The sequence below is a fragment of the Megalobrama amblycephala genome, linkage group LG17, assembly GCF_018812025.1.
Source record: "Megalobrama amblycephala isolate DHTTF-2021 linkage group LG17, ASM1881202v1, whole genome shotgun sequence".
NCBI lineage: Eukaryota > Metazoa > Chordata > Actinopteri > Cypriniformes > Xenocyprididae > Megalobrama > Megalobrama amblycephala.
The window spans coordinates 21,952,615-21,965,956 of record NC_063060.1 but is presented as its reverse complement, the minus strand read 5'-3'; the positions used below and the strand labels follow the sequence as shown (position 1 = coordinate 21,965,956).

Below are 13,342 nucleotides of genomic sequence, written 5' to 3'. Positions count from 1 at the left end.
CAGAAGAAAAAAAAAATCTTTGCTCAATACTTTGTTGAAGCACCTTTGGCACCAATTACAGCCTCAAATATTTTTGAGTATAATGCTACAAGCTTGGCACAACTATTTTTGGGCAGTTTCTCCTATTCTTCTTTGCAGGGCCTCTCAAGCTCCATCAGGTTCGATGGGGAGCATTGTTGCACTGCCAACAGAGATGTTCAGTCGGGTTCAAGTCTGGGCTCACTCAAGGACATTCACAGAGTTGTCCCGTAGCCACTCCTTTGTTATCTTGGCTGTGTGCTAGTGTTGTTGTCCTGTTGGAAGATGAACCTTCGCCCCAGTCTGAGGTCCAGAGTGCTCTGCAGGTTTTCATCAAGAATGTCTCTGTACATTGCTTCATTCATCTTTCCCTTGATTCTGACTAGTCCCCCAGTTCCTGCTGCTGAAAAACATCCCCACAGCATGATGCTGCCACCCTCATGCTTCACTATAGGGATGGTATTGGTCAGGTGATGAGCGGTGCCTGGTTTCTTCTAAAAATGACACTTGCTATTCAGGCCAGAGAGTTCAATCTTTATTCATTTCACGGTCTGAGAGTCCTTCAGGTGCCTTTTGGCAAACTCCAGGTGGGCTGTCATGTGCCTTTTACGTAGGAGTGGCTTCCGCCTGGCCACTCTACCATACAGGCCTGATTGGTGGAGTGCTGCTGAGATGGTTGTTCTTCTGGAAGGTTCTCCTCTGGAGAGCTCTGGAGCTCTGTCAGAGTGACCATCGGGTTCTTGGTCACTTCCCTGACTAAGGCCCTTCTCCCCTGATCGCTCAGCTTGGCCGGGCGGCCTGCTCTAGGAAGAGTCCTGGCGGTTCCAAACTTCTTTTTATTTACGGATGATGAAGGTCACTGTGCTCATTGCGACCTTATATGCTGCAGAAATTTTTCTGTACCTTTCCCCAGATCTGTGCCTCCATAAAATCCTGGAGGTCTACTTCATTTATTGGTTTGTGCTCTGACATGCACCATTAACTGTGGGACCTAGGTGTATGCCTTTCCAAATCATGTCCAATCAAGTTGTAGGAACATCTCAAGGATGATCAATGGAAACAGGATGCACCAGAGCTTAATTTAATGCGATGATTGGACAAACATTTTTTTGGTCCTGAGACTTTCACAGAAAATATATGCATTTTTTTAAAAATATATTTAGGTCACTTATACTATTGATTGCTATCAGGATGTGAGGAGAGTTTCAACCACTATTTATAAAAAATGCCTACCATACCTTTAAATTAACTTAAATTAACTAACTTATTCTACACAATGTAACTTTTTTGTTCGAGATTTACAACATTTATATAATGTGCGAGTACATCATGAATCCATCTTCCAAATTGTGTGTTTGTATTATTCTGAATCACTTATAATCGGACTATTTTAGACCGAGCGGGACGACAACCGCTGCGGAGTAGCCCAGTACCTGCGTGACTCGTCATATAGAGTGAAGTAGATCCGGCTACAATGTTCTTCCTCAAGACTCACGCAGTTTTATTAACCGCTAGAGCGTCGGTCAAATGTTATATAGTGTACCTTTAATTTGAATTAAATGTCATTTAAATGTAATTTTAAAAAGAACTAAGAGAAAAATTATACATTATGTTTCGTTTCTGAACGCTAAATATTTGCTGGAAACCCTTGGTGATATAAAAAACACTCGGTGTATTAAATCGACACTGAATGTATTAGGCAGTTGATAATAAAGTTTGCATCTTTCCAACTCCAGCCATTCAGGTCTGTATTACATGATTTTATTGACCGTGTAGTGAAAACACTTGCTGTTCGTATTGCAGACACGCCCCCACAGCGGCAGAACACTAGGGGTTCGAGGAGTGTGTTGAGCGGGCTTCTTCTACAACACCAGTGGACAAGTACCATGGGGCAGGTTCTGATTTGTCTCGTGCAGTGTCCACTGTCACGAGCCCAGAGCTCGTGGTCACGTGATTCTCGCCGCAGCTGAAGGAGAGCGGAGAGCGATTCAAGGAGAACGTCTCATTCACACATCTTTATTTGACAGCATGCACTTCATAGAGCTTTTAATATTTTAAAAGCTATGTATTGACCAGCTCGTGTGACGTATGTGCTGCAGATGATGTGTCACGTATGAATATGATGCGCTTTATTCTAGACTGCCTGCGGCCGGCACGAGCGCGCGCTGCAGCCGCTGCAAGGTACACGAATGCATGCATCATTATCTTTATACATCTAGCTACACGCCGTCTTAGTCTTTGAAATGCGATTTATACTTCAAAAACCACCTTTCACGTCGAGGTTAATTATGCACTGAAATAATGTTTGCATGCACTGTAGAGGTGTGATTCATCATCCTGACATCATCTGACAAATTGCATAATTTCACTGAACATATGTCTGCAGTAATCTTGTGTTTGCATATGGGCTTAAATCGGAGACATGAAAATCATACTGAAATTTTGCATAAATGTTGGCTTTATTACGTGTTTGTTTTATATTGTTTCAGGGACACGGAGCTTCAGGTTCAGGTCAAAGACTCTTCTGACGATAACCAAATCAAGGTAACGTACTGTGTTCTTTTTTTTGCGCTTTCTTATGAACTAATACACTAAAAAGTAGCTGCACCGATGAGCATTTACTGCCACTTCAGAACGTCGTGTAATTCCTTTCGCTGTGTCTCTGAAAATCGTATCGAATGTGATTTTTTTCTTTCCAGTTCAACGCTTTACTTACCTTTGGTGTGAATAAGTCATTCGACGCTTATTTTATTTTTGCATCGCGTTTGATGTTAAATGTACTTTATCATCATTCTTCTGTATTTTCAACCGTGATATGTTTTTCTCAAAATGTATAAGTTCCATGCCAGTCTTCTTTATGCGTGTGTTAGTGTTGGAGATCAGCAACATGTGTGATATAGCTTACCAAAGAGAACATATAAGTTAAGGGTACAACGGGGCTAAAGAGACCCCTTAAGGAAAGTGTGCTTTTTATTGCCACCACTGTCATTAATATACAGTGCCCTCCACAAATATTGGCACCCTTAGTAAATATGAGCAAAGGTGGCTATTATGGAGTCAAATTAATGCCTTAAAGTTTTGCACAAAAATAAAGTTTTGCAAAACACAAAAAAGAATTGAGCAATAAAAAAATGTTTTGCAAACAAAAATAAAGAATTGCAAAGGAAAAATAAAGTATTGAGCAGAAAAAAATAATTTTTGCAAACAAAAATAATAAATTGCAAAATAAAATAAAGTAGTGCAAAAATAAAAATATAATCAATTACAAAAATCAATGACAGCTGTAATCCTATTTTATCTTTGCCACATATTTTTCATGCTCAAACCTACTAAATCATTTGCAACGCTCATTTTATTCTGCGTTTCAGTCAAGCGTGCGCTCACGATACTGGTTTTCTGTGCGGATCTCTTTATGGCACTGGTTTGACGTGGGGGTGGAGTCAAGAAACGGGGGCACGCCCCCGCGAAATGCATTGGAGGGGAACGTAATCAGCGACAGGTGAAATAATTCTTTGACATGGTTAAAAATAATGAATGGTTTGTTTTTGTTGGTTTGTTTAGCATATGTTGTCGCCAATTACGACCCCCTCCAATGCATTTCTTATAGTAATATGACCTGTTGTGCTCTGTCTCACTGCCTGTATCCACTTTTGTGTCCTTAAACATTCGTTTTTTGGGGTCGACAGCTTATAAAAACTTATTTCTGGGTTTTTTAGCTTGTTAGCTGTACACCTTGTCACACAGCAGCTTTTAGGCATTGTTCTGTTTTTTTTGTAATGAGTCAGAAAAGACAAGGAGGCAGCCTCATGCATTACAAAGTCAATGGAGACGGTTGGATTGTTTTTCCCCCGGTGGGCATGGTTTTCAGATTATGATAAATGCGCTCTGTCTCTATGCTTGATCTGTTCTGTTGCGATCTGCGTCTCCTGCCGATGACGTGTTTTGCGGGGGCGTGCCCCCGTTTCTTGACTCCACCCCCACGTCAATCCAGTGCCATAAAGAGAACCGCACAGAACAGTGCAGCGCAAACAAAAGCCGGTATCGTGAGCGCACGCTTGACTGAAACGCAGAATAAAATAAGCGTTGCAAATGATTTAGTAGGTTTGAGCATGAAAAATATGTGGCAAAGATAAAATAGGATTACAGCTGTCATTGATTTTTGTAATTGATTATATTTTTATTTTTGCACTACGTTATTTTATTTTGCAATTTATTATTTTTGCTTGCAAAACTTATTTTTTTCTGCTCAATACTTTATTTTTCCTTTGCAATTCTTTATTTTTGTTTGCAAAACATTTTTTTATTGCTCAATTCTTTTTTTTGTTTTGCAAAACTTTATTTTTGTGCAAAACTTTAAGGCATTAATTTGACTCCATAGGCTATGAAAAAAAAATATGCATTGTTTATCTTTTTGATCTTTCATTCAAAAAATTCACAAAATTCTAACCTTTCATTGAAGGAAAAGAATTGAAAAGCTTATTATGAAATAAATGTTTTTCTCCAATACATGTTTGCCACAATTATTGGCATCCCTAGAAATTCTTCTGAGTAAATATCTCTGAAGTATATTCCCATTCACATTTACATTTTTTAGCACACCAGGGTGACTAGGAGCATGAAATTGTGCAGCCATGACTTCCTGTTCCACAGGAGTACAAATATGTGTAAACACAAAGGACAAATCCCCTTAATCATTCATCACAATGAGAAAAACCAAATAATATAGTTCTGATGTGCAGCAAAAGATCGTTGAGCTTCACAAAATAGAAAATTGGTATAAGAAAAAAAGCTAATGCATTGAAAATCCCCATTTCCACCATCAGGGAAATAATTAAGAAGTTTCAATTAACTAAAGATGTTACAAATCTGCCTGGAAGAGGACATGTGTCTAAATCGTCCTAATGTGCGGTGAGGAGGAAAGTTTGAGTGGCCAAAGACTCCCCAAGGATCACAGCTGAAGAATTGCAGAAATTAGTTGAGTCTCAGAAAGCCTAAAAAAAATTACCAAACAGCACCTACATCCCCACAAGTGGTTCAGGAGGGTTTCAAGAAAAATCTTTCTTTGATGTATCCAAAAACAATCTCCAGCATATTCAGTTGTCAGACAAGACTGGAACTTCAAATGGGACCGGCTTCTGTGGTAAGATGAAACTAAAAAATAGCTTTTTGGCAGCAAACCCACCAGATGGGTTTGGTGCACACATGGATAAAAAGTACCCCATGCCCACGGTTAAATATGCTGCTGGATCTTTAATGCTGTGAGCCTATTTTTCTGCTGGAGGTCCTGGACATTTTGTTCAGATACATGGCATCATGGATTCTATCAAATACTAACAGATAAAAAATCAAAACCTGACCACTTCTGCTAGAAATCCAATAATGGGCAGTGGTTGGATCGTCCATCAGGACAATGACATCGAAACAAACATCGAAACCAACACAAAAATGTGTCACTGAGCACGAAATAAAGCTTCTGCCATGGCCATCCCAGTCCCCTGACCTGAAACCTAGAGAAAACCAACATAGAGCTGGGAATCTGAAGGATCTGGAGAGATTCTGCATGAAGGAATGGTCTCTGATCTCTCCTCAGGTGTTCTCCAAACTCATCAGGCATTATAGAAGAAGACTCAGAGCTGTTATCTTGGAAAAAGGACATTGCAGTAATTGGGTGACAATAATTGTGGCCAACATGAACTAGAGAAAAACATTTATTTCATAATGAGCTTTTCCACCCATTTTCAATTGTTTTACTTAAATGAAAGGTTAGAATTTTGTGAATTTTTGAATGAAAGATCAAAAAGATAAACAATGCTGATTTATTTTCACAGCCGCCTTTGCTCATATTTACTAAGGGTGCCAATATTTGTGTAGGACACTGTATATATATATATATATATATATATATATATATATATATATATATATATATATATATACACATTTGCAATAAATATGTAGAAATTTGCAATAAATATGTAGAAAAAAAAATACTTGTCACTGCACTAGCATTCAATCATTAACATTAAAGGATTAGCTCAACTGAAAATGACCCCAAGCTTTACTCACTCTCAAGCCATCCTAGGTGAATATGACTTTCTTCTTTCTGATGAACACAATCGGAGAAATATTAATAAATATCCTGACACTATGAGCTTTATAATGGAAGAGATCTAGGATAAACAAGTATGAGCTAAGAAAGCTTACATCTTATGGTTGTATACTTGTCTGTAAATGGGAGCACAATAATTCTAACCTAAGATTTTGCTAACATATTTTGTATTCAAAAGCATAAGCACATTTAAAATCTTTCTCTGTGATGTTATTGTTCTTGTACATTTATAATTTTTTTTTCCTATCTTTGTACAGCACATTGGGCCACAATGGTTGTATTAATTTGTGCTATAGAAATAAAATAAACAAGAAACAAGAAATCTCTTCCCCCAATTACGACAGCGCTATAAACTGCAGTGTATGTTGCTGCTGATTGCATCAATATTGTGACTTGTTTTATTTAAGGACAGTGGCCCTCATTTATCAAACGAATGTAGAAACCAGCGTACATTTGAGTGTGATTCATTAAACTTCTGTATACGGCCAATTCCGTCGCACGAATGAATGGGTGTTGATAAATGTGGCGGCTGAAAACTGTTGTCATTATTAAATATCACGCCCCAAATTTTAGAAGCCTCGCCCTATAGTTTACGACACAGAGAAACGTAACCCGGCTATGAAGTGGAAGTAATTGCATGAAAAATAAATGTATCTTACTCTAAAATCACCCCTCAACCTTGTAATAATTCAATAAATCAATAAAATTAATTTAAATAATAATAGCGGTAAATAAAAGTAAATAATTACAAACATTATATATATATATATATATATATATATATATATATATATATATATATATATATATATATATATATATATATATATAACTTTCTTATTTTAGTACCTAACTCCACAGAGGTACCAAAATCCTTTAAATTTATTTTATTCATAACAGAACAAGAATGAAAAATAAATATTGAAACACAAATTAGACTGTAGTGGCATTCATTAGAAAGCAGAAATGAATTTATTTAAAGCAAAACTGAATTGGGCTCATATAGCCTCCCTCTCTCATTCGTGAAGAATCAAAACTTTTCCGTATTCACGATGTAACATTTATTGCTTGCTGAACTACTGTTCATTATGTAAACTAAGGCTTTCTATTTCACTCTTGTTTCAATATCCACGTAAAACATCATCCTTCACATGCGCAAAAATGTGTTTGGTTGGGCGTTGCGCACGCCGACTGGTACAGATGTACTACTAGATGTACTCGGACCATTAAACTGAGCAGTGTTAACTTTGTCTGCATTTTATTTTGCTGATAAATGGCTGAAATGTAAAGTTAGCAATGCTAGAACAGATATGTTGCGTCTGTGTGTGTGAGTGAGGCGCCTGCGCAATGAATTGGATTTAATACAATAAAGATGAATATTTTAATAAAATAAAGAAAACAAATACAACACGTCAAATGAGCCTGTACTAGCCCTAATTGCTGCACAGTTTTTTTCTTTTGTTTTGTTAAAGGCAGGGTAGGTAAAAAATGTATAAAAAACTTTTTTTTCAAAATTTGTTTAAACTTTATTTATATATCAATACATATTTAAAATGTAAGTACTCTGAAAAAGAAAGTATAAAAATCGAGTGTCTGTAGACCTCTCACGACTGTTTTAAAGACAGCTCATTATTTCCATTCACTCCACCCCCTCCCTTCTGGGCTCCTTCCAAAGCCACGCCCCCAAAACGCATGAACGTGCGACTCCGACCACTGAGCTGGAAGACGCATTATTTACCTGAGACGAGCGGAGAGGAAGGAGCACAGTGCATGTAGTGACATCATGTCAGAATCACATGTAATAAAAATAACTTTATAATTATGAAGATAAACATAATTTAATTCGCTAACGAGTTAGTTATCTATAAGGCAAAGCTAAAAACAGGTTGCATGATACACGTTTTTCCATTACCATCATTTACACTGTGATGAAGATGAATTTCGTGTAAGATTCATAACATATACGTTGTTCTACAGATAAACAGAGTAACATACACTCAAATATCAACTCACAACTGCATTGCAGACACAAAATAATAACACACACATACAACAAAGTGTGTACGACACACACAGATACAAGATAAAGACATCAGTAAACATAGGTAGAGAATATAAAAACAAAACAAGGCGAAAAAAAACGTGCAGGTAAACTTACAGGTGAACATGGTAAAAGAGTTAGACAGAGGGTAAATATAGTTCTAAGAAAAGTTCCTAGATGTGGAGTAACGGCCTACTATCTGTTAAACATGTATTTAGTTATCTAAAGCAAAATTATGCACAATTCAACATTATAGCTATCATCTTGAGCTAGGCCTATAGATTATTTATCGTCTCTACTACGGCTCGCTAAGTAATGTTATGTTAGCTATATTACGCAGCTACGTGTGCTAATGACACATGCTTCATGAAAAAATAAACAAAAAAATATGTATGATCAAAATACAAAAAGAAAGATTTACCTGTCCAGCAGAAATAAAGCCATCAAGGAGTCACTTTTCAGCCCCTTGAGTTCCCTCAGTTCTCGCCATCGCTGGAGAGCCACGCCGATATTAACTCGCGTTTTATTTCTTTGTTTATCCAAAGACTTTTTGTTCATTGCCTTTTCTTGTACTGTTACTGTCTTCCTTTTTTGCCTGGTTTGCCTTCACTAACTGCATAGGCCGGTACTGTGAATTTTGCTTGCTGTTTCTCTGCCATTGTTTTGGTATTCCTAGGATCCATGCCTCTTGAATTCCCCAAATCAAACGTGCGCGCGCAAGTGGGCAGGTCATGTGTGGCAAAAGGGTGGTTGCCATGGTTGCAAGAGAGTGACAGCCGCCTAAGCCAATCCTATGTTTCGTCCCGGATGGAAATAATGAGCTGTGTTTAATACAGATTAAACGGTCTAGAGTCACTCGATTTTTATACTCTTTTTATCAGAGTTCTTACATTTTAATTATGCATGTATATATATAGAAAGCTTAAACAAATTTGGAACAAAATTTCTTACCTACCCTGCCTTTAATCTGTTAATTATTTTAGTGATATTTCGTGTAGTCCTATTTTTTTTTTCCTTGTAGGCTATATTTTCTGTTCTCTGCTTTGCAGGTGTGTGATGTGTGAATCCTAATGTTCTTTTGAACACGCATCTATTCTGACATTTTAATCGTATCGTTTAATGGTTAATGATCAGTTAGTGAGTGATCGTTGGTCAGGAAAATAAACAAAATGTTCACATAACAATTCTCCACCAGATTTACTCCTGCACGCAAGTTCCCGCTGTCTCAAAAACGTGCGTACATGAGCTGAGACCTGACGTGAGATTTGATCGTAGCCACCGCTCACGCTCATATTGTTAAATGCCAAATGTTGCGTGGAAACGAGTGTGTGCACAGTTTTCTGGTGTACGATCGTTTGATAAATGAGGGCCATTTTGTTCAGTAAACCTCTGTATAATAAAAAACATTTAAAAAATAATAAATTCAAATTGATTGCGCAATCGACTCATTCCATGTTTCAGACCAGTTTGCACAGCGCTTTTGTTGAGAAAAAAATATTAACTTGGTTTTCGCTAGACTTTGGGTACACCCAAGTTTTTTGAAAAGTTGTTGGAGGTTGGAAGAAATTGCTCTCATATTGTGCACAAAACGTCATAGAACTTGCGTGACATACAGGATGGCTGTTATCAAGGATATGAGTTTAGTGATTTAGATCAAGATAACATATCCTTATGAATATATCCTCAGGGTCTGAAGGATGAGGTGCATATGGAAGAGGAGACACTTCAGACAGTCAAGGCTTTGTGCCTTAACACACAGGAGACCATGGAGAAGCTGGAAGAGAGGAAGACACAGCTGAAGGAAGAACTGAAGATGATCTATGACCTCCAGAAACAGGAGAGGGAAGTGGTAAGCAAATGTTTAAATGATTTCTGAAGAAATGTTCCTGTTTAAAAGGATATTCCAGGTTAAATACAACTCAGGCTCCATGTGTATCCGTATCCTACCACAGAAAGTAATTTTTACTCACCCCTCAAATAATTTTCATGTGTCAAACTCAGCTCCTGGAGAGCCACTGTCTTGCAGAGTTTAGCTCCAGCCAACTCCAACACACCTGCCTGGAAGTTTTTACTAAAGACCTTTATTATCTGTATCAGTAGTGTTTAATTAGGGTTAGAACTAAACTCCGCAGAGCAGTGGCCTTCCAGGAGCTGAGTTTAACATCCGGATTACAGGTAGCCAGTGCAGTGAAACCAGGAGGGTTGTGATGTCAGCTTTTCTTGGTTGATTAAAGACAACATTACAGCGTTCTGAATCATCGGCAGAGTCATGCTGGCAGGAAATGCCAGCCAAAAGAGCACTGCAGTATTCCAATCTTAAAATTCTAAGAGCTTGGTTGAATAAGATGGAACTGTACTTAGGAAAGACTAATGCGCCTAATGCAGATATTCCAAGTTTTCTGAAGCTATATGATTAGAGATTAAATGATTACACAATTGATAACACAGTTAATACACTTTACTACTGGGGACATCTGGTGGGTCTCCAAATACCATACAAATGGCATTACAGCACAGTGTGTTCACAGGTAAAGTTATTTAATGCATTGTTCATATTTACATTTACACATTCAGCAAGCAATTTTATCCAAAGTGACTTACAAAAGAGGAACAAATGCAATTAGTCAGAGAGTCAACAATATTTGTAATATACAATGGAAGGTTTATTAGACACCTAGATTAGAAAGCAAGCTAAAGAGGAGAAATGCTGCAAAGAAATTGATTTGTGTGTGTGTTTAAGTGCACTGATTTATGGGTGTGGGGTGGTTAAGTGTTTGCAGAAGAGGTGTGTCTTCAGCTGCTTCTTAAAATATGTGATTGTCTCTGAACAGAGAGGATGAAGGCTTTGGAGAGTAACTGTGCCTCATTGTGAATAGGGTTGGGTATCATTTGAATTGTAGCATTTCCAATTCCAGTTATGATTCTGCTTATCCATTCTGATTATTATTGATTCCCAGTTTCGATTGCAATATGGTAAAACAAAGTCAATTTTTTTATATATCAAACATATATATTTAGTGTTTTTTTGCAAAACATTCTGCTGCGGCTGAATACATGAACAAAAATCAGCAGCCTAAAGAACTAATAAACTAGACTAACTAATATAAATTTCAAACATTATTAAAGACATGTATACAGTCAGTAATACAATAAGAACAAATAAGCAAATAACAATAGCACAAATAAATACAACTGAACAGAAATTGAAATCAAATGTAAAATAACACTGGATAGTTTTCTTTTTATACATAAAATATAGATTAATACTTTTTGAAAAATTACAAAATGTATTCGGTCAAGATCAGTGAGTGATTTTCTTTTTCTTTTGTTCTTTGATTAACGGTAATGACAGAGCAGAAGCAGCTTTTTGTGTGCGAGCTCTGGATGTGCCCAGTACAGAAAACAGCGAATTGAGTTCTCTTTCGCATCTTCTTGCGCTTGAATGGTGGAGTTTAAATTTAAATTTTATAACAAGTATCCAATTTCCTGAACTTAAGTATCCGATTCTAAAACTGGAATCGATTTTTGATTCCCAACCCTAATTGTGAATGCACAACAAGGCGTCGCTCATTCTCTGACCATAGCTGGTGGGAGGGAGCTGGGGCTGGGCGATATGGCCTAAAAAATCACCCTTTTTTAAACAAAAAATCCAGATACAATTTAAATTGATTTTTTCCCCCTACTTAAAATCAATCTGTAGATGACAAAGAAATTGTTCTTTTGATTTTCCCTTCTTGGATTTGATCTGGATTCCCCCCTTGGGGTTAAAATGCAATCAGAAACAACAAGCCAGAAAGACAAGATGGCAGGCCCTGCCATTGTAAACAGTGAAAATGTAACATAACATAACATAACATAAACATAAAATTATGTGACCCTTTTTGATAATTTGATAAATATCAGTGCTTATTTAAACGACACCCCTTCCAGCTGTCTAGTGATACTTTGGTGTGTAGTGTTATATAGCTGAGGCAAGGCAACTTTAAAAAAATATTTGCAGCTTGGTAGCACATACCTGGGGTCCAAAACTTTCAGCATGTGAATAAACACTAGCTTTTCCACAGTATATAAGAGCACCATATCTTTTGCAATATACATTGCGACTGCATCCATGATCGCTTTCCACCGGGCCACATTCTTATCATACCGGATACAGTTTGTAAATGTTTGTAACACTGTAGGTTGTTTTTTGGAGGTGTGCTTGTGCTGCCTCGGTCTTGTTCATTTCGTAGGGCGCAACATCTCTCCCACTCGGCAACATGCCTCTGTTTGAGGTGCTGCAGTAAATTGGTCGTACTGCTTCCTTTGCTAGCAACAGACTTCAAGCAACACTTTGGAGAGGGGTGTTGTTTATTCTGCGTCTGACGCTGCAAAACCGAACCAATTCCAAACTACGGATGACACTGTGTCTTTCTTAGGAACGAGTTCTTCCCTGCTTGCTGCCATGTTGTTTGTGTATCTCTATGGCAAATGCTCGGGAGGAGGGCTGAGCTAATTCGGAACTAGGGAGCCCAGGGGGGAGCATCAGCGGATGTTAAAGAGAAAACCAATTTTCATTCAAACAAGTTGACGTAAACTACACATTCAAATTAATCGATAAAATCGATTTATCTTCCAGCCCTAGAGGGAGCATATACTTGTAGGAGTGAATTGAGGTAAGGAGGTGCTGTTCCAGTGGTAGTTCTGAAAGCCAGTGGCAAAACCTTAAATTTGATTCTGGCCAAAACTGGGAGCCAGTGGAGTGAATTCAGGATGGGTGTGACATGGGTTCTCTTTGGCTGATTGAAAACCAGACATACTGGCATGTTCTGGATCATCTGCAGAGGTTTAGTCATGTTGGCTGGAAGACCTGCCAGTAGAGCATTGCAGAAGTCCATTCTTGACAAATGACAAGAGCTTGGACGAGAAGCTTAGCCACATATTCTGATAGGAAGGGTCTGATTTTCCTGATGTTGTAAAGTGTGAATCTGCATGAATGAGCCATTGTTGAAATGTGGAAAATCTGAGTTGGTCGTCGAATACTACCCCCAAATTTATTGCTGTCATGGATGGACTTAGTGATGTAGATCCCAGATTCACAGTAATTTTGTAGTCAACTGACAGGTTTGCAGCGATTACAAGGAGCTCCATCTTCACAAGCATGAGCTAGAGATGATGCTTCTTTATCCAATCAA

General features: G+C 37.8%; 1 protein-coding gene across 1 annotated transcript in view; it reads left to right on the top strand.

Annotated features, from left to right (window-relative positions):
• Positions 1 to 1,490: 1,490 nt before the first annotated feature.
• The window catches only part of si:ch73-140j24.4, a 30,712-nt gene continuing 18,860 nt past the window's right edge, over positions 1,491 to 13,342 (top strand). Inside the window, exons 1-3 of the mRNA XM_048164447.1 lie at positions 1,491 to 2,199; positions 2,508 to 2,562; positions 9,856 to 10,017. Coding sequence (XP_048020404.1) covers positions 2,132 to 2,199; positions 2,508 to 2,562; positions 9,856 to 10,017 — 285 coding nt within the window. The 5' untranslated portion in view covers positions 1,491 to 2,131. The remainder of the gene's footprint in view (positions 2,200 to 2,507; positions 2,563 to 9,855; positions 10,018 to 13,342) is intronic.